General features: G+C 41.2%; 2 protein-coding genes across 2 annotated transcripts in view; one reads left to right on the plus strand and one right to left on the minus strand.

Moving 5' to 3' along the window:
• The window catches only part of Tafa1 (TAFA chemokine like family member 1), a 487,762-nt gene that overhangs the window by 430,598 nt on the left and 37,674 nt on the right, over nt 1-19,490 (minus strand). The window lies entirely within an intron of this gene.
• LOC116903477 (nuclear pore complex protein Nup50-like) lies at nt 6,847-8,333 on the plus strand. Its single transcript, XM_032906044.1, has one exon. The coding sequence runs from the start codon at nt 7,023-7,025 to the stop codon at nt 8,331-8,333; it is 1,311 nt and encodes a 436-aa protein (XP_032761935.1). The 5' UTR covers nt 6,847-7,022.

The following is a 19,490-nucleotide window of genomic DNA, read 5'->3' on the forward strand; positions in this document are numbered from 1 at the left end:
GTACCTGACATCCATGAGAAAGAGTCACAGCCGAATGGGAAACTGAACCCACATCACAGTGGACACTGAGGTCCCCATATTCATGGGGCTCCAGAGTGATACCATGCATGAGTAAATTACCTAGCTTTTACTCTCAGTACAGAGATTACTGGTAACACGTCCACATACCAACTGCTGATCCAGAAGAGTCCTTTGTCCTATATGTTTCTTTCTCTGAAATTACACCATCCTGGCTTTATTTCTACAAGACCAAATGTCATAGCCTTAAACAGTATTTATAAACACCAAAATAAAATGGCATACCCTTGAGTCACAAAGTGAAGTTCCACTAGTCACTGCACACTCAGTATAAAAACTGGAGAGACGAAGCTGAAATGAGTGAGGCTGTTGTAATGTACTGTGCCATAGTAGAATAGGCACGTGCAGGAGACAGACAGGCACTGACTACCTAGGGAGGCCACAGTTCCAAAAGAAGAAAAGAGTATACATACATACATAGTACATATATACATGCATGCATACATACATACATACATGCATACATACATACATACATATATAAACACAGACACATACACGTGTAGTGTTGAAAGAATTCTGAAGGAGTTTAAAGGTAATATTAAGACATGACAGAAAAACATTTCTTCCTCTCCAAGTTGTCTGGCTCCTGGAAAAATCAGGAGCCAGTTGTCATTGTGTTTCCTGAGTGAGATGTGAGCAGCAGATTGACCATAGTGAGGTGCTTTCTGTATGCTCGTAGTTTTCCTCCCAGCTCCAAGCTCCCAGAATAATGACGCTGGCACTTCTTGCATATGAATAAATGCCTAGACCAAATGCTTTGGATTAGTCTCTGACTAGCTCATAACTTAACCACGCTATTCTATTCTAAGTTCTGCCACATGGCTAGTTACCTGGCTACATGCAAGTGTTTTTCTCTTTCTGGGGGGCATCTTCTATACCTGTAACTTTTTAATTTTTTATTTTTTTAAAATTGTATATTTTATTTATTTACATTTCAAATGTTATCCCCTTTCCCAGTTTCCTCTCTGCAAACCTCCTATCCCATCCCCCACACCCTGCTTCTTTGAGAGTGCTCCCCTACCTACCTGACCACCTTAGCATTCCTCTACACTGGCTCATCAAGCCTTCACAGGACCAAGGGACTCCCCTCCCATTGATGCCAGATAAGGCCCCTTCAGCTCCTTCAGTCCTTCCCCTACCTCCTCCATTGGGGTCCCTGTGATCAGTCTGATGGCTGGCTTCAAGCATCCACATCTGTATTGTTTTGTCTCCAAGGAGGGGCTGTATCAGCCTCCTGTGGAGGATCAGGAGATTGAACAGGTGTGTAGCAATGGGGGATGGAGAACTGGGGTAGCCCCCAGAAAGTTCTAGATGCCAGGAAAGCAAGAGTCTCCCAGGACTCCGTGGGGATGACATTAGCTGAAATGCTCTAAAAAGGGGAGGAAGAACCTCTTAAGACCATATCCAGAGGTTAGGTATGCCCTTACCCCAAATTGAGCAATGGGGCTACCCACTCAACTCCAAAATTTTATCCCAGAATTGCTCCTATCTAAAGGAAATGCAGAAACAAAGAGTGGAGCAGAGACTGAAGGAAAGGCCATCTAGAGACTGCCCCACCTGGGGATCCATCCCACATACAGTACAGACACCAAACCCAAAACTATTGCTGATGCCAAGAAGTACCTGTGACTCTTTTCCCAGAATTCTTGAACTTCTACCTCTCTATCTCCTGCCCAAGCTAGTAGGCCAACAGCATTTTTATTGACAATGCACAAGAGATTATCCCTACAATTGGCTATAACTGTACTCCCATTCAAAAAAGTGTGTGTGTGTGTGTGTGTGTGTGTGTGTGTGTGTGTGTGTGTGTGTGTGTGTGTGTGTGTGTGTGTGTCTATGTCTTGTTATGGTGATCAAAGCGGTCTTGCTATGTGATACTTGTGAATGTTCTAACATAGCAGTATGTCCTAGTTTGCTTTCTCTTGCTTTGATAAACACCATGATCCAGATGACACTACCTTCTGTCAGATTAATGAAACCTAACCAATATAACATATAATTCTAGAGACAGCAAAGATTGACTTACACCTAGGAATTTCCGCTCAGGCACCTTTCTAAGTGTAAGCAACTACACTCATGGTACTTGAATTCAGAATGCCTAACAGTCTGTAAATCAAGCTACACACTTCTTAAAAGTCCTTATTCCACTGAATCTTTAATTCATTTAGTTAGGCTTGGCCCTTGGCTAAATTGTAGACTAGATTAAAATTATCCATGAGACTTTTAGTTTTAATTTGGCTTTTTTATATCCAATATCATGCATGAAAGTATCTGAACACTACTGAATGCTCAAGTCCCCTGTGGCTAACTACATACTTACCTGTACCCTGTAACACATTTTTATGTACTTTAATATGGCATCTCTTGATTGCATATAACATTAAGTGTCATGTAAATAGTAGATAAATAGTATAGTATATTGCTTAGAGAATAATAAGAAACATGAAACTTTTTTCCAAAAGAGTTCAATCTTTGATTGAATTCACGGGTGAGGAAGTTATAAATAAGGCCCCAACTAAAATGAGTGTCCTATGCTGTCACAGATATTGGGGCTCCTTAGTAGCACTACTCCCGCAATTTCCCTTCGTGTTTTCAAAACTCATCTGTTCTTCATTCTACCTTAGAGATCTGTTCTCTACCTTTCTTGACTAAGCCTGCCTGCCTGAGTCAAATCCCACATCTGACAAAATCTGTGATTTTTGAAGTGATATTTGTCCTTTTTGCCTCAACAGTAGAAAGATAAAGTACAAGAAAGGGCACTAACTATCTATGTGACAACACTTTGTAAATGGTGACATCATCAGAAGAGTACAAACAAGGGCTTGTGCTCCCATGACAAATGGTATTTAATGCCTTCATATCCTATTATCTTCAGTGACTGTTGGAAAAGTCCAGCTGGGGCTTCCTGGACCACATGCTACAGTTTATACTGGAACACAAATCAAATTACCACATCCAAGATCAGGTGACTGCAAATACCTGGAATTTAATTCTATCTAGGAATGACTCTTAGTGACCCTTGGGAATTTTTATGCCAACTCCCCATCACCTTCATTCTGTATGAGGGATTTAAGGACCTCTGTATTCTGTCCTACTTCTCAGATTCTCATAGAATTAAGCACTTGCTACGTGTGGTGAAATCTTAATATATTCCTGTCCAGCTATTTTATCTTCATTGTCTCAAACTAATGTGTTCTCCTGTGTTTCCTAAGGGAGTCAAGGTAAGTTTTACGTTAGGGTCTACACATGGGATCAAACATCTGCAATTAGAGAGATCAAGAAAGGTGAACTATCAAATGTCAAATCGAGATCGTACAAAGGAAAGCAGTCTAAATTCGTTTAGACTAAGAAGATTTTCTTTTCATTTCATTTGCTTTGCTTTTAGTTTTGTTTTTGTTTGTTTGGGAATATAGAGCTTTTCTGTGCTATTGTGTGACAATATCCTGGGAAAATCAGGATGAAGTAGGCCCTTCAGTTGAAAAGCAAAGTGGTCTTAGAAAATGTATATTTTTTAAAAAAGAATTATGTGTGTGTGTGTGTGTGTGTGTGTTTCACACACATGTAGAGGACAAAAGACAACTTATGAAAGTCTGTCTCTCCTTCTCCCATGTGTATCCCTGGGGTTGATGGTATTGAACTTGGGTTTATCAGGCTTGGTAGCAAATGCCTTTCCCTGTTAAACCAACTTGTGAACCCCAGTAAAGGCATCTTTAGAATTGACCCTTGAAGGGACTTCAGTGTGTGAGATACTAGCCTCCTTGCGTGCCTGGGACTAGAGATCAGATCTCTAGAAATGACTTAAAGTTAAGGCAGGCATAGCAGCTGTATATAAAATCAGCACTTGGAAGACAGAGACATGGGACTCCCAGAGCAAGCTGGCTAGCTAGGCTAGCCAGAAGAGATGATTCATCTCCCTGTCTCAATACATAATGTGGAAAATAAGCCAGGTAGGCACAAAGATGTCAAATGAGCTTCCACACACATGCACTTCCAGACACATGTAAACATATATACAAACACATCACATATACATGGCAGGGGACTGAGGGGTAGAATTAACCTTAGAAACTTGAGACTGACCACCTCAAACACAATTGTCCTTGCTGGTTGGACATACGTGTATGTTATGCTTGGAATTGCCAGGACTCTTACCTGAGTTAAGCTGGAATGGGGAACAGCTAGAGAAGTTTGGTGTAATCTCTCTGGCACCTGAGAAATACAGTGGCAATGGGGATTGTGATGGTTATGGAATCCCAGAGTGTCACCAAGTATCTCCATGAGAAGAAAGAAGGAAATGACCTAGAAATACTAGCCCAGGTCAGGGAAGAAAGCCATCAAGTGTGAAGGACAACATGGAAAAAGACTTTTGTCTGCAATGAAAGGGAGATCAGATTGGAAACTGGTGGGAGGGAAGAGTGGGGAAATCTGATGTGATGGAAAAAAGCAAAAAACAAAACGTAGCTTCATCTTTCTGTTTAAGAACTGAGAAAAAGGCCTGGAGGTCTACCCCATGGTCTGATAACCAAGGTCAAGTTTTAGCAAAGCTCGATGAGGACAGTGCCAAGTTTGCTCTATTGCTGATGCCAAGAATTGCTTGCTGACAGGAGCTTGATATGACTGTATCTTAACCGATACAGATGAGGATGCTTACAACTAAGCAAAGGAGTGAGCACTGGGACCCCAATGGAGGAGGTAGAGAAAGGACTGAAGGAGCAGAAGGGGTTTGCAACCCCATAGGAAGAACAACAATATCAACCAACCAGATCCTCCAGATCTCCCAGGGACTAAACCACCAACCAAAGAGTACACATGGAGGGACCTATGGCTTCAGTCACTTATGAGGCAAAGGATGGCATTGTCTGGCATCAACAGGAGAAGAAGCCCTTGGTCCTGTGAAGGCTTGTTCCCCCAGTGTAGGGGAATGAATGCCAGGGTGTTGAAGTTGGAGTGAGTGGTTGGGAGTGGGAGCATCTTCAAAGAAGCAGGGGGAGAGGGGATGGCAGAGGAGAGAAAGGGGATAACATTTGAAATGTAAATACATAAAATATCCAATTAAAAAAAAAGAAAGGAAGGAAGGATAAATTATTCAATGATGGCATTTCACAACCAGGCGAACGGATTCCTGTGGAACTAATACATGTGCCTGCTAATGGCTCTTCAGTCTTAAATCTTTGGATAGGGGAAGGGAGCAAGATACGATGAGCTGAGTTTGTTGTTCTGGAGGCTCTGACTACATAGAGAACAGTAGAAACCGGACTTTCCTACCCTCTGCTCTTCAACTCATGAGTAGCTTTCCACTGACATTTTAAGGTGGGGAAATAAGCATCTCCATTCTCCCCACTAAGTGGGCAATCTCCGCTGATGAGCTTTGCATAGTTCCCACACTTTGTCCACAGAGGTCTCAACCTTGTCACGAAGGACGACAGGTAGCTCGTCAGTAAGCCAGCCTCCTTCCCGTCCACCCCTGCCTATCCCTGAGATCCTGTTTGTTGGATGTTTTGTTTTCAGTGTCAGTTCTTGAAAGAAAATCTTGAGCAAGCTTGCAAACTGAGGCACGGAGAGGAGAACCTCCATAGCAAGATTTAAGAGCATCCTTTATCATCACCAAAGGTGGAAGAGAACAGGAACACACGAGAGGATGATTTTAATGCTTGAGGCAACCTGTGAATTTTAGGACAGAGTCTGGACTTTAGAAGCTACATTAAATATTTGCTGAATGAATGAATAAAAAGCAAATAACATTAATGCCATCCATTTTTACAACTCACCAGGGTAGCAAACTTTGCCTGGGAAATGAGGAATGATGGATAGTAGAGGTTTCACAGGGACTTCAATGTCCATTGTAACTATTCATCTCTGCTGTGTAAAGGCAGAGATATGTAATGAATACAGATGCATTTAATTAAAACTTTCTTTGTAAGTGCATACCAGGCCACAAGCCATAGTTTACTAATCCCTGGTAGAATCATGTTGGTTTCGCTGCCAAATAAGTTAGAGGGCATCCAGAAAAGTTCAGGTGTCTCTGATGGCTATTTGATACATTTTAAAATACAGACTTATTTTATAGTGATTTTTACTATTTAAGGTGTCCCTGCTTTGCTGGAAGCTTCACTGATCACTTGAGTAACTCTACATCACACAAATTATAAAGAAATAAAATGTCATGCAGTAAATATACCAGAGGCAGATGCCTCAGCCACCTTGAGAGGAGAGCAATTTCAGCAGTCTTCTCTAAAATGCCCCTCTACTTTCCATGGTTCCAGTCATAAGCAGCTAACTGTGATCTGAAAATGCTCAGTGGAAAATTCTAAAAATAAATACCAGCTGAGTTTCAAGGAACTTTGTTAAAGTACTTTATTACTGTTATTGGTATCTTAAATCTGATTGAAAAATTAAGTAACCACAGCTTATGTTTAACATGCACACTATGCATACACGTGCATTCTTACACACACATATATGTCCACAAACTTAGTTTGGTGATTTCTACTGTTGCAGGCATTCATTGGGGGCCTGAAACCTGTTCCCTCGGTAAAGCGAAAGACCAAACACAACATGTACCTTAAAAGTGGACAGTTTGTTAAGAAGCCTAAAAGGCAAATGCGATGTTGTTTTCATTCCTATTAGAAAAAGAAACAGTGGATTTTACGTGATTTCCTCTTGAATATTCACATTTCTAGGGCAGGCAGACCAAGGTCCTGAATAAGATCCGTTAAAATTTAAATAGCCCCGAGATTCCAAGCTGGAGCGAGCGGTGCTGTCGCCGTTCGCCAAGTGCTATCAGGCCCAGACGTCCCTTCGCTCAGTGTGGGACACAGAGGAGGACCATGGACATTTTTTGGAGACGCCAGACTTACTGACCACCAAATCCCTCCAGGCTCCCAATAGAGACAGCTCCCAGGATCCAAGGAGAGCTGCGGGACTGAGAGAGAGAGTCAAAATACATGGCCAAGAAAAATGCCAAGAAGGAAGTGACAGGCAGGAACTGGCAACGAGATCCTGAGGAGGAGGGAACATTCTCCCTGGCCAGTGAAGACGTCCTGAAGAATAGAACCATCAAGAGAGCCAAGCGGAGACATGCCCGACCCCAGTCCGAGGGTAAAGGGACTTCCAAAGGGATTAAAAGTTTGGCTGTGCCTTCCGGAAATGGAGAATTTGGCGGTGGCCCTGAAGAGAAGCCTCTGGAAGTATTGACAACCAGAAGGAACCCAGCCAGGGCTGCTGCAGAGCCGAAGGCCGCCTTGGGTTCTGTTAGTGTAAACGAACCCCCCTCTATGGACCACGAGCAGGGCTCAGATGCCCAGACTAATGTCCACAGTCAGCATCCTATCTCCCCAGGCCTTGTTTTCAGTCAAGCTTGCGCTGGGAGTGTCTACCACAGGCAGTTGACTGGCCTGAACTGTTCTGTCCGGGACTGGATAGTGAAGCACGTGAACGCGAATCCGTTCTGTGATCTGACGCCCGTGTTTAAGCAGTACGAGAAATACTTGGCTGCCATCGAGAAACAGCTCCACAGCAGCTGCGGCTGTCTTTCTGAAAGTGAACCCAACAGGGACTTGATTGGGACGCAACCTCCTTCACTAGTTGTTGACAAGGAACTACAGCCCCAGTTGGTCTCATCTGAAAAGACGGAGTCTATGTGTGAGAAGAAAGCCGACACAGCACAAGGAGCAACAAGTATCTCAGGTCATTTTGGCAAAAACATTGAAACCCCAGTTTGGGGTTCCTTAAACTCTGGTCCCACCAATGGAGTTTCATCGTCTACCAAAAGCTCCAGCTTAGGTGGGAAAGGCACCAGTCCGAGGAAGCCAGCGTCTGCAAAATCCCTGGAGAGTCCAACACAAGGCAGCAGCGAGGAAGGTAAAGGCAAAAGGGATGAACCACCCAAAGTGCTCCTTGTCGAAGAGAAGGAGGAGAGCGCTTTCTACTGCAAGAAGTGTAAACTATTTTACAAGAAGGACAACGAATTTAAAGAAAAAGGTGTTGGCACGCTATATTTAAAGTCCACAGCCAATCAGAAGACACGGCTCTTAGTACAGGACACTAAGTTAGACAACATACTCCTGAATATTCTGATCCCACCCGACATGCCATGTACCCGAATGGGGAAAAATAATGTTCTTATCGTCTGTGTACCCAATCCACCGCTTGATAAGAAGAACGCCGCCATCAAGGTCACCATGCTGATTCGGGTCAAAACAAGTAAGGATGCTGATGAACTGCACAAAATTTTACAGCAGAAAACGGATGTCTGAACACGCAAAATCCACCTGGGAACTTGTCAAGCTCCTACGTTTTTTTGTGCTGCCCCCAAACGTAATTTTTCATCTTTTTGCGTATGGCACCCTAAAAACTTACAATAACAAAAATTTTGTGGACAAAATGAAGACCAACAAAAACTTCGGTATTCAGTTGAGTGTGGAGAAAGGGTCCTCCCCTTCTAAGAGCCACCTAACATGCAAAATGCATTTGAATAAAAGGTTTTGAAATTTCTTTTAATATTTGTTTTTGAGTAAATTATAAGAGATTTCTTTAAAAAGATAATCACCTCATCTATATGGAAAGTGGCCTTTTAAACAATGTATAGTAAGATCCTCCTTGGCTTGGTCATCTAGAAGATTTCCTACTACGAGGGCCCACCTCTCCCATACAACATCCTATCTGCAGTATAAGTCTCTACTAGTGCTAAGAATCTCAAAGGCTATGGGCTGTATCAGGGATAGCTACTGTAGGATATCAGATAACATATAACAGACCCTCTAGATCTGTAGTGTTCAACCTTCCTAACCCTGTGACCCTTTAATGCAGTTCCTCCTGTTATGGTGACCTCCAACCACAAAGTTATTTTCATTGCTACTTTATAACTGTAACATTGAAAATGTTATGAATTGTAATGCAATGATCAGTGTGTTCTGATGGTCTTAGGTGACCCTGTGAAAGGGCTATTCGAATCCCAAAGGTATCTAGACTCACAGGTTGAGAACCGCTGCCCTAGAGACATTCTGATTCTACTGATACAGATGTACTCTGGCCCCTTCCACCAATCTGTATCGCCAGGGAGAAAATAAAGTGTGGATGGTGCTGATGACATGAATGTCTCCTCTTCAGATCAAGGCAAATGGTTTCTGTTCATGAATCAAAATCGAGTCCTGACAATGGAGAGTGTTACTCTCTGTAAGTCCAGTTTTCATTCAAACCAACTGTCAAATACCTTTCACAAATCTTTGAGGGTCATTTATTATATCTGTGTGAGTCATGACTACTCTTTCCAAAATTAGCCTTTAGCACTAGAACAGGATCCAAAAGTGGGCAGTTATATGGTTCCCTGTTGTGTTGGGTACACAGCGGGAATGAGGGAGAAATAAGTGACTAAACGGATTGACAGGTAAGATGAATGGAGTTTACCAAACAAGGTATGAATCCAGGAGACAAAGCTGGCTGGAGAGCACCTCTCAAACATGCCTTGTGAGGGCGAGGAACTGGGCAAGACCTCCCAATCAAAACTCCATGTCTTGGTGGCAGTGTCCACCTTCTCAGAGGATGCCACTTCTTTGATCATCACAAAACTTCCACATGGGTTTCGGGAGGCTGAAGAAGGTTCATAAGGATATAGAAGTCTAATAGTAGCCATGGAAACCTGCTGATGGTCAGGCAAAAGCTGGGGTCATTAAGAAATTTTGGCAGAAGTAGCCTAGTTAGAACCACTTTATTTTTTTGACGATTCCATATATTAATATGGATTTTTGTCACTTTTAGACCCCATTATCCTCTTATCCCTCTCCATCTCCTGCTGAAACCTTTCTTCTTCCCCCTTGTACTTTGATTTGCTGTGTTTCTGGTGGGGGAGAGTCAGTGTATGTCACTGAGTTTAATTATGGTCGCTTGGATGAGCAGAGCAGGCCCGGGGTTGGGGCTGATTTACAAGATCGTGGGGTAACTTACCAGTGGTTATTCCACTGAAGAAAATGACAACCCCTTCAAGCACCAGTCAGACACCCAGGAGGAGTGGAGCCTCATTATCCCCTCCCAGTGGATGATGAAATGGTAATGGACCCAATCTGGTACAGTTATGGTACAGGTGAACACAGCTACAGTGCATTCATGAGCACATTGACTCTGTCATGTCCAAAAGACAGTGTTTCACACTACGTATCCTCATCTTCTGGTTCTCACCTTTCTGCCCCCTTTTCTGATGTTTCCTGAGATTTGGAGCAAACAATAAAGACATCCTATTAGGATGACTGCCACATGGTCACTTAATCACCACAGTCTGACCATTTGTGAGTCTCTGCCCTTGGTAAAATGAATCTTTTCTGACCTATGCTGAGAGCAGTACCAGAGGGGATAGAAAGAATGAAGATTCTGAAGACATGGGGAAGACTGTCTACTGCAATCCTCTAGGCATGGCACAGCCATTGCATCTGTGAACCTGGGGGAGCTGAAGTTATCAGCATGGAGCCTGCATAAGACTGGACCTTTTAAACAATTAGTCACGGATGGGAAAATCCATGGGGTCCCACCCTCCCCGCTGAGCTATTGCCTATAGATAGATTGTGGTAAAGTGGAATCATTGTCTTGAGTTGTATTACTACTGGTGGTAAACCCACCAAGCTCCAGTGGATAGTTGTAAACCAACTCTCACACCTATTACTCTGATTAAACTCCATGTATTACAAAAGAAAACCAGCAGACATGAAGATATGGGAAGAAACTTTTGGGGAGGGTTGAGGATTGACATAAGTGTGAGAGAGATAAGGGTAGGGATGAGAGGAAGTCAAACGTGTTGCGTATTTATACTAAATTGCCAAAGAGCAAATTTAGAAAGCAGTTTGACACCGTCCATTTAACACAACATTATGAGTAGGTTCTCCTCTGGGGCCTATGACCTCCCTAGCCACCAGCTAGACCCATTTTTTTTAATTGAAAATTCTCTAGTAGATTTATCTGTCAAGTTGAAAGATCTCCATATTTAGAAATAAGAGAAAGAGGTCATAGTGTGATTTTGATGGGAAAGACCTATTAGTAATTGCTCCAGTGTGGTGAAATATAGAAGAGAGAACATTTGAATGGGGGGTATTCCACTTCAAAGCCAAGCTGTCATAATATTGAGAGTTAAATAGTTATGAATAACGGTCTCACAGACTTTCCACTGACAGACACCTCTGTAATTTATGGAGAAAAGGCTTCTTTAAATCACAACAAAGACCATGGTTTTGGAAGCTCTCCTCCGTCAGCTCCAATTGTCCCAGACTGATGGGAAGATGTGGAATGTAAGGGACATCATTTGTATTGTCAAAACAATTCTTTGATGTTTAAATCTGATTTAGAAGAAAATAAATTACATGTTTTTCATCAGCTAGGCACCTGATAGAGTTTTGTTCAATGATAATGCCATTCAAAAGAGAAATAAAAAACTACTCTCTATGCCTACACTTACTTATCTTGACAAAATATTTCTATCCATCCCTTCAAAGCCCTTGAGCCAGAAAATTATGATGATAATTTATAAGTCATGTGTGATATTATGACATACACTGTTCCAATTATTAGAGGTTAAGAGTGCAGAAGTGACATACCTAATTTATGGGGTTAAGCCTGGCACTAATGCCACATGTAAACCATGTAAATTCTGCACAAAGGCTAGCGTCATGGGCTTGTACACATGGCATGCCAGTAGCTCCCTCTTCCATGGTTAGCGTAACCTGAAGCCTCAAGAATTGTGAATTTATTCAGATCCTACTATTTTAATAGTTTATTCAAATATTTTAGTAAGTGTTGTGCCAGATCTGAATTTTAAGAATGATCTAGAAAATTACCCTGTAGTTTTCCCCTCTAGAATAATTCCAGCAGATTTTAATAAAGACGAGTAAGAAAGAAGTGGAAATCTAAGTAGGTGTACAAGCATTTATTCAATTCTAAATGTGCAGATATTATGTCAAGCCTGATATGTAGATTAACCTGTCAGTCCTCCAAATGACCCTATGTAGTAGGTGCGTGCATCACGCTTGCTGTATAGGTGAGAGGAGAGATGGTGAAATAAGGAACATTTTGCATAAAGCCTCCATAATAGAAAACCTTTAGGCTAAGGTTCAAAACCAGGCACACACAGAGCACATTCCGCACCACTCTCTACTCTCTATGGAGAAGTTAAAGCTCTTCTAGTAAATGCTATACAGGTACAGGGAAAGGTTTGTTGGCTCTTGAGCAAAATGATCTTCACTGAACCAGGGTCACATCCACTTACAGACACACTGCCTATAGCTGTTGTTATGTTATAAGGCCACACCGAATAGAAGCAGCAGATTAGAGGATCCATGAATAAACAATTATTCTCTTCATTTTTAGTGTGTGTGGTATATACACATGTGGACACATGAATGTGCTGAGGCCCTCATCTATGCATATGCATGTAGAGGCCAGGGGTTGACCAGTGTCCTTTTTTATCACTATCTATCATCATAGCATTTGAGACATTCTCTGAACTTGACTTTAAACTGAATTTGAGACTCACTGAACCAAGATCTTATCCTTTCAGCTGTCGCAACTGTCCAGCAACCCCTGGGAATCTACGTATCTCTCTTGCCAGGTGTTTCCCATCCGTTATGTGTGTGCTGAGATTCAAACTCAGATCTTTATGCCTGTACAGTCAGAATGTAAGCCACTCAACCATCAGTCTAGCTCCCATATAATTGTGAACTTTTATAGAAGTCTGGAAGCTGAAAAGTTCTTCCCTTCAGTGGGTACACAAAAGGCAGGGCTTGAATCCAGGTCAGTTGCTTAACAAGGATCTCACCCAGAGGACTCTGCTAATGATGGCACAGATGGGCACTAGCAGAGAGCTAGAGCTCTCTGTAAGCCATTCCAGAAAGCATCTGATGACATAAACACTATAGTTCTCTAATACTCAGTGAGGAATCTTTGCATGGCATGACAAGGCTGAAGGGACCTGGTCTAGCATCTTCTCCATTTCTTACTGCAGAGGCATTTTCTCTTACTGTCCTGGAAATACTTTACCCAAATGTAGGGTACGCAAAGATAATACTCCATTTGCTCCCTGGGAAGAGTCAGTAAAGAATCCCTCAGTCTGACCCTTGACTGAGACAAACCCTAAATTTCAGGACTAGTCTCAGTTTTTAGTTTCTATGACAAGCTAGTTTGAGAATGCACCCTTCACTAGCTCTCTTTACTTCCTGAACCGCTTCCTCACTTCTAATATATATTTTCTGTAACTGTCTCAAAAAAAAAATCCTTGAGTTCTTAACTCAAGTTCTGTTTCTGAAAAAAAAAAAAAAAAAAAGGAACTTTGGGATGTCAGGTTTTCTGGCAAAAACACCAAGATCCAGGAAAATTGCACGGGAAGCCCAGAGTCCTCAAGCCGGAAATTGATGATGACAATATTGGAACTAGGAATTTCTGCCTCCAAAGTCTACACTCTTAGCTAAACCCTTCCCTCAGAACAGCTATGTGTAGGTGTAGTTAAGTGCGCATGCTCAGCTTCCTCTACGGAACAGGAACCCAGAAGAGCACCAGGTCCGTGCCTGAAAGCTTCTTCCGGAGGGAAGAAAATTATTTCAAGGGAAAGACTAAACCAACAGAATGCCCTCCTCCTGTTCTTGACTATTCTCCCCTAGGAAAGACAGGACTTCTCTTAAGGCAGCACTTACTGCATCACTACCTGAGAGATGGGCAGAGGGACCATTCCTCTCACAAGCCATCCGTAAGAATTGGCATCTATGCTTTCTCCTTGCCTCTGCCTCACTGACAGCACCAGGTAGACTATTCCCCTGAGCTTCACGCAATCAGCTTCCTTTCCCAGGACGTCAAGACAGACATAAAATCGCCACTCAGATTCTATTACTGACACCCAGAATTCATGTGTACCCACTAACACAAATCATACTTCTATTTCTTGTCAGTTGTGGGGAGGCAATGAGACCATCACCCTTTTTCCTCCAAGGGATTAAAATAAAACAGGTGTGTGATTGATACCCAGCTGTCATTATTCTTCATCCATGAGCCACCATAACGGGAGGCATCCAAATCATTCTGCTCGTCACACGTGCATGCTGCCTAGTGGCTGAACAAGCGCTTGTCCCTAAGGGGAAACATTCTCTGTCAATAGACCCCTGTGCCGTAGCCCTGCCCCAGGCACTATAGACAAAGGTAAGGGATTTATTTTTTCTTAATATCCTACATATTAAATAAAGAAAATTAAGAGCATCCGTGGTTTTCTAAGGAGAAAGTAGGGGACTGAGGCACAGATGTGATGTACATTAGAGAAATTGGTTCCCCTAGAATTGAACAGTAATTGAAAAGTCCACCCAGTAATACATGGCCTTCTTTCAGCCTACCTTCAAGATGTATAGATCCTATATAGTCATGTGCAATACATTCTTATAATCACAGATATTATATTAGTTAGTGTAAATTACTTGCTAAGAAAGAATGAGAATGAATCTGACCAGGAGAAATTAATTTTTCAATTAATAACAATTGTAACTCACAAAACAGGAAGGAGTACGGATCATTCTGGGTTTGTCATTTCAGAAATCCCATGATGCCTGAGTTTTGCCTTGACGTCCATGCAATTACATCTGCCTCTGTCTCTTGAGGAGAAGATGGCTTCTGTAACTTAGGCACCATTCCCCAGGGGCACCTAGCCAAATGCAACCATTCACAGAATCCAAAAGGTCAGATAGCAACTGAACGTCCATCTCCCATAAGAAAGCAATGGACTTAGAGCTCTGGAAGCTTCTCAAAGCCTCTAAGTTCTGTCACCTGTCACCACCCACCAACCTTGGTAAACATTCCTAATCCACCATCGTTCCCCATTGAGATAAACTAGGTGAGCACATGTCTATTCCTTCTAACCAAATGACTTAACCAACTCATTCCAATGCTACTGTAGACAGATGTTTTTCCATCTGGGCAATGTACATGGCACCCCAAGGAAAAAAGATCCATGATATTATTCCAGAGAAGAACTCACCCTTCTTAATTAAATGTAAGTACTGTCGCTCCCATAAGTTAGAGAAGCTTGTTTTCAGTAAGCAATGACCAGTGAAGAGCTCTGTGACTGTCAAAGTGGGGAGATTAATTGACTATTGAGTACTCAGTCCTAAGGGAGGCATCTATACTGCTCCATCTAAGAGAATTTGCAGAAGAGAGGTGGGAAGAATATACAAGCTGAAGGATGCAGAAGAGTGCTACAAAATGGTATCCTCCAGATGTGGCATGGCTGTAGCACCCATGAATTCACAGCAGCAGTAGCCACCAGCCCAAGACCTCAAGAAACTGAAGCTATCAACACTTCATCATGGATGGGGAAGGAGCTCTTATGGCCAGAGAGCTATAGGTAGTTAATGGTTGTGGAAGGAGTGGGAGTAATTGTAAGCATCTGAAAAAGCTGCTGGAAATCATCTGTTTGAGAGCCTCTTATACCAAAAGATGTCAGTGTCTCGTTTACATCCAGAAGGAAGGACAATGACTCTGACTATAGGTGCTTAATAATGATGAGATGTATACACTCCAGAATTCACAAACCTTTCTGAGAATAAGACTAAGTGGAGAAAGAACACTCAACTAACTGAATATTACAATAATAGTTTTTCATAGATAGCTTAGAGGGGTAACTGAGGAACAAAACTTTTATCTGAGTATTTATCGTGTACAGTGCCATATTATAGTTCTGATAATCTATAGTGGGAATAGTACACATTTAATATTATTTTCCTTTAAAATATCAAAATGCAGTACAGTCCCAATAGTCAAGTGTTTGTTTTACATTCAGAAGGCTATGAGTTTGATTCCAGTACCAGAAAAAAAAATGTCAATATGCTGTGCTTATGAGTCTTACAATAATATTTATAAAGCTTAATATCATCAGGTTTAACCTTAGTATACACAAAGTATTACATGGTCAACTTGGGATCTGAAATAAATCTACCTTAATTCCAATCTTAGATCTACCACTTGTTGGCTGTTTAAAATATTAAGCTACTTAACTTGTCTGAACTTTGCTCTCTTTATGAATTCAATTGGTGTATCTTCCACACAGGGCGCTTTATGGATTAAATGGCTTTATCCATGTGCCATACTTATCATGATGCTTGAACACAGTAAGCCTTCAATCAATACCTATTGTCACCAATGAAGCAACATATTCAGTATTGATCTTATCAGTAAGACAATGAAGCCCTAATGGACAATTTTACTGATTTACTTCTAAGGTTCTTGTTTATAGCCAGCTGCTTTCTTAAAACATTTCTTTTAATGTAGCATTGCAAACTGGGAAACACAGTTATGAGACAGTATTTCAATAATGGATCTTTGAAAGTTGAAATCCAGTGTTTTCCAGAACTGCTGGAACAATATTTTTAAGGGTCTGATTTAGCTAAGTTTTTTTTTTTTTTTGGTTAGAGAATGAATTGTTTTATACTGATACAAGCAGCCTCTAAAATACAAATTACATTCCAGGCAATAGCAACAAACATTATCTGCATCTACATAAAAATATTCTATATAGACAGAAACTAAATGGAGACATAGGTTTACTTCAAATTCTGGAAGCCAATGCCAAATTAAGTATATTATACTCAATACCTTAATTGAAAATAGAGTATCCCCAATGGGAATGTGGCTTACATAAGCCATGAGGGTAAAAGAAAATGAATTCCAGTTGATCTAAGAGGAGTGTAAACCTATTAGGACAAAGATGTCGCCAGCAGAAAAATGTAATTAAAATATGCCACTAGGCAAATTCCCAAAACCCAGTGATTACGACAGTATCCGAAACTTGCTACTTCATATCACTAACAGTTCTTGGTGACTTGTAATCCCAGCCACTGTTTGGACATGAAAGGTGTTCTTTCTAGAAGAGAGATCCCCTTTGTTAACTTTCGCACTTGATTTCCAAATGAAGTACAGCTTGGAAAATAACAACATAATGAGAGATGAGACAGTGATTTAAGAACATACCTAGCAGAAGACTGAAAAATATGCTTACCTGGGCCACACCTCTCTCTCCAGGGCCTTTGATAGACATCATCACTGAGGAAGTTACTCTAAGAACTGTCTCACAGTGATTATTTTCTTAAAGACTATAAAGTGAGAACTATGAAGCAAGTCTATGATGGGACTCATGTCTCAGGATCAAATTCATTAGTCATGTGACTTGGAGTAGATGCACATAATCACACACACTTTGCCAAGACCATATAATGCAGATAATGTTGGAAAAGAGCCTGGATTTACTCACCACAGGTATAATTGTCTATAATATTTTCTTTTTTGCAGCCAGGTAATTAGCAGCCTTGGTCCTTCAATCGTTTTTTGTCTCATCTTTTGCAAATAACTTGGTCATTCATCTAACAAAAGAACACAGCATCTGATGTCTTGGCATGGCGCATGCATGTGATTTTGTTTAGACAATGGATTATGCACACAAGGGATGAGGTGTCAGTTCTGAGCTTCAGTTCTTAAGATGTCTCATTTTTGCTTTTGGTCCTCTGCCTTGCAAATGACAGAAGCTTTCTTCTTATGTCTCTTGTTCATCAACCTGAACCAGACATGTGGAATAGTTCTGGCTGGCTGGACTGCCCCACTCAAGGCAGAGCCATTGAGGCCATTGAGGTTCTGCTTACATAAGTGATGCCTTGTTACATAAGTGAGCTAGCTGAGGTCAGCAGAACTGTCCTTATCAATCTATAGAGGATTGACATAAAAAGTATGAAAATGTTCTTTTCCCTGAAATTGTGTGTGTGTGTGTGTGTGTGTGTGTGTGTGTGTGTGTGTGTGTGTGTGTATAAAATTACATGACAGTATCTGATTACTATACTCATGATTACTGACAACAATAATTAGTCCCTGTGTCTATACACCAAGCCCAATCACAGAAATTTTGCTACAAGAGTATTTTTTTCCCAGTTTTAGAAATGGAGAATAAAGGACTAGAAAATCTTTTTCATTTTTCTAATATCTAATAATAAAGGACTGCTAGTCTGTGGTTTGAAGTTTGGTTCACTTTAAAATTCCATGTTTTTTCTTTTTTCTCCTTCTACTGAGAAACAATACCTCAATGTAAGCAAGTAGGACTTTTGTACAGAGAGTATGTTGATTTCTTCAAAGGTCAAGGCTGGAATGAAGGTTGCAAGAGATAAATAATAAGCAATAAAATCAGGAAAGTGACCAGAGGCTGGATCACTAAGACCTCCTGTTACTGTAAAGAGCTTCTATTTTACTATGAACAAAAGCTGAGGCTGGTGACATGTGTTTGGAATCCTTGGACTTTGGAGGCTAAAGCAGGAGAATGGAGAAGTCAACGTTAACCTGGTTACCATAAGAGATTAACAGAAGCCAACACAAATACATATATACAATGAAAGGAAAGGAATTCAGATTTTTTTTTAATTCAGAGGATATTTTATAAGCACTAGTCAGCTATTAAAGAATAAAAAGCCCTACCATTATTAAGTGTCCAAGCTAATTGAAAACAAATAAGAATAAAGCTGATACAAATGGGGAGAAGAACATGCTACTTTGAAAGTATAAACTAGGGCTGGGGCTGAATGAATGAAGAAAGAGGAAAAGTGATAGAAAGGACTCAAATATCAACCTAGAGAAATAACTCAGCAGTTAGAACATTTACTGCTCTTGCAGAGGGCCTGGATTCAGTTCCCAGCACTCACATAGTAGCTCACAACTCCAGCTCCAGAGGATTCAACGCCCCCTTCTGGCCTCTGCTGGCACTGCACACATGTGATACACAGTTATGCACTCAGGTGAATCTACCCAAAAAATATAACATAAAAATAAACAAATCTTTCTTGAATGAAGGAAGGAGGGAGGGAGGAAGGAAGGAAGGAAGGAAGGAAGGAAGGAAGGAAGGAAGGAAGGAAGGAAGGAAGGAAGGAAGGAAGGATAGGGACTCATATCTAAGGCCATGGTATGTGTGTTAGACTTGTGCCAAAGTCATCATCTTCTTTGTGGCTTTCAAGTGCAGAATCCTAAAATTAAGGCTCATAAATATTTTTGCCTTTATATCTTAATGAAAAACCTTACCTGAAGCAATGGGGATGGGAATTCTAGGTAAGAAAGGGTGTGGATTTCTGATAGAGTTTTATATGTGTCCTTTGGCAACAGCCTGTTTCCAGATCAATGCCATTATTAATAGCATAGAAAGATTGGCTGTAGCAAACTGCATCTAAGACATGCAATATCATCGAGGGAAAACATCTAGAAGAAAGAACAACTTGATTCCAGCCATGTGTCTCAGCCACTTTCAAAATTCAGTGGGGAAAAGAAGTCAAATCTTCAGCCCCACACTTAGATACCAGAGAAAAAGGACTCATAGGACATCCTATAACTGATGAATCCACTCCTTTGTATTTTAGGCTATAAGTAATTTCTTCTCT

The sequence above is a fragment of the Rattus rattus genome, chromosome 6 (assembly GCF_011064425.1).
Source record: "Rattus rattus isolate New Zealand chromosome 6, Rrattus_CSIRO_v1, whole genome shotgun sequence".
Classification (NCBI taxonomy): domain Eukaryota; kingdom Metazoa; phylum Chordata; class Mammalia; order Rodentia; family Muridae; genus Rattus; species Rattus rattus.

Bases quoted from the DNA above. Each gene is read 5' to 3' on its own strand.
- LOC116903477 (XM_032906044.1), top strand. From the start codon at position 7,023: ATGGCCAAGAAAAATGCCAAGAAGGAAGTGACAGGCAGGAACTGGCAA.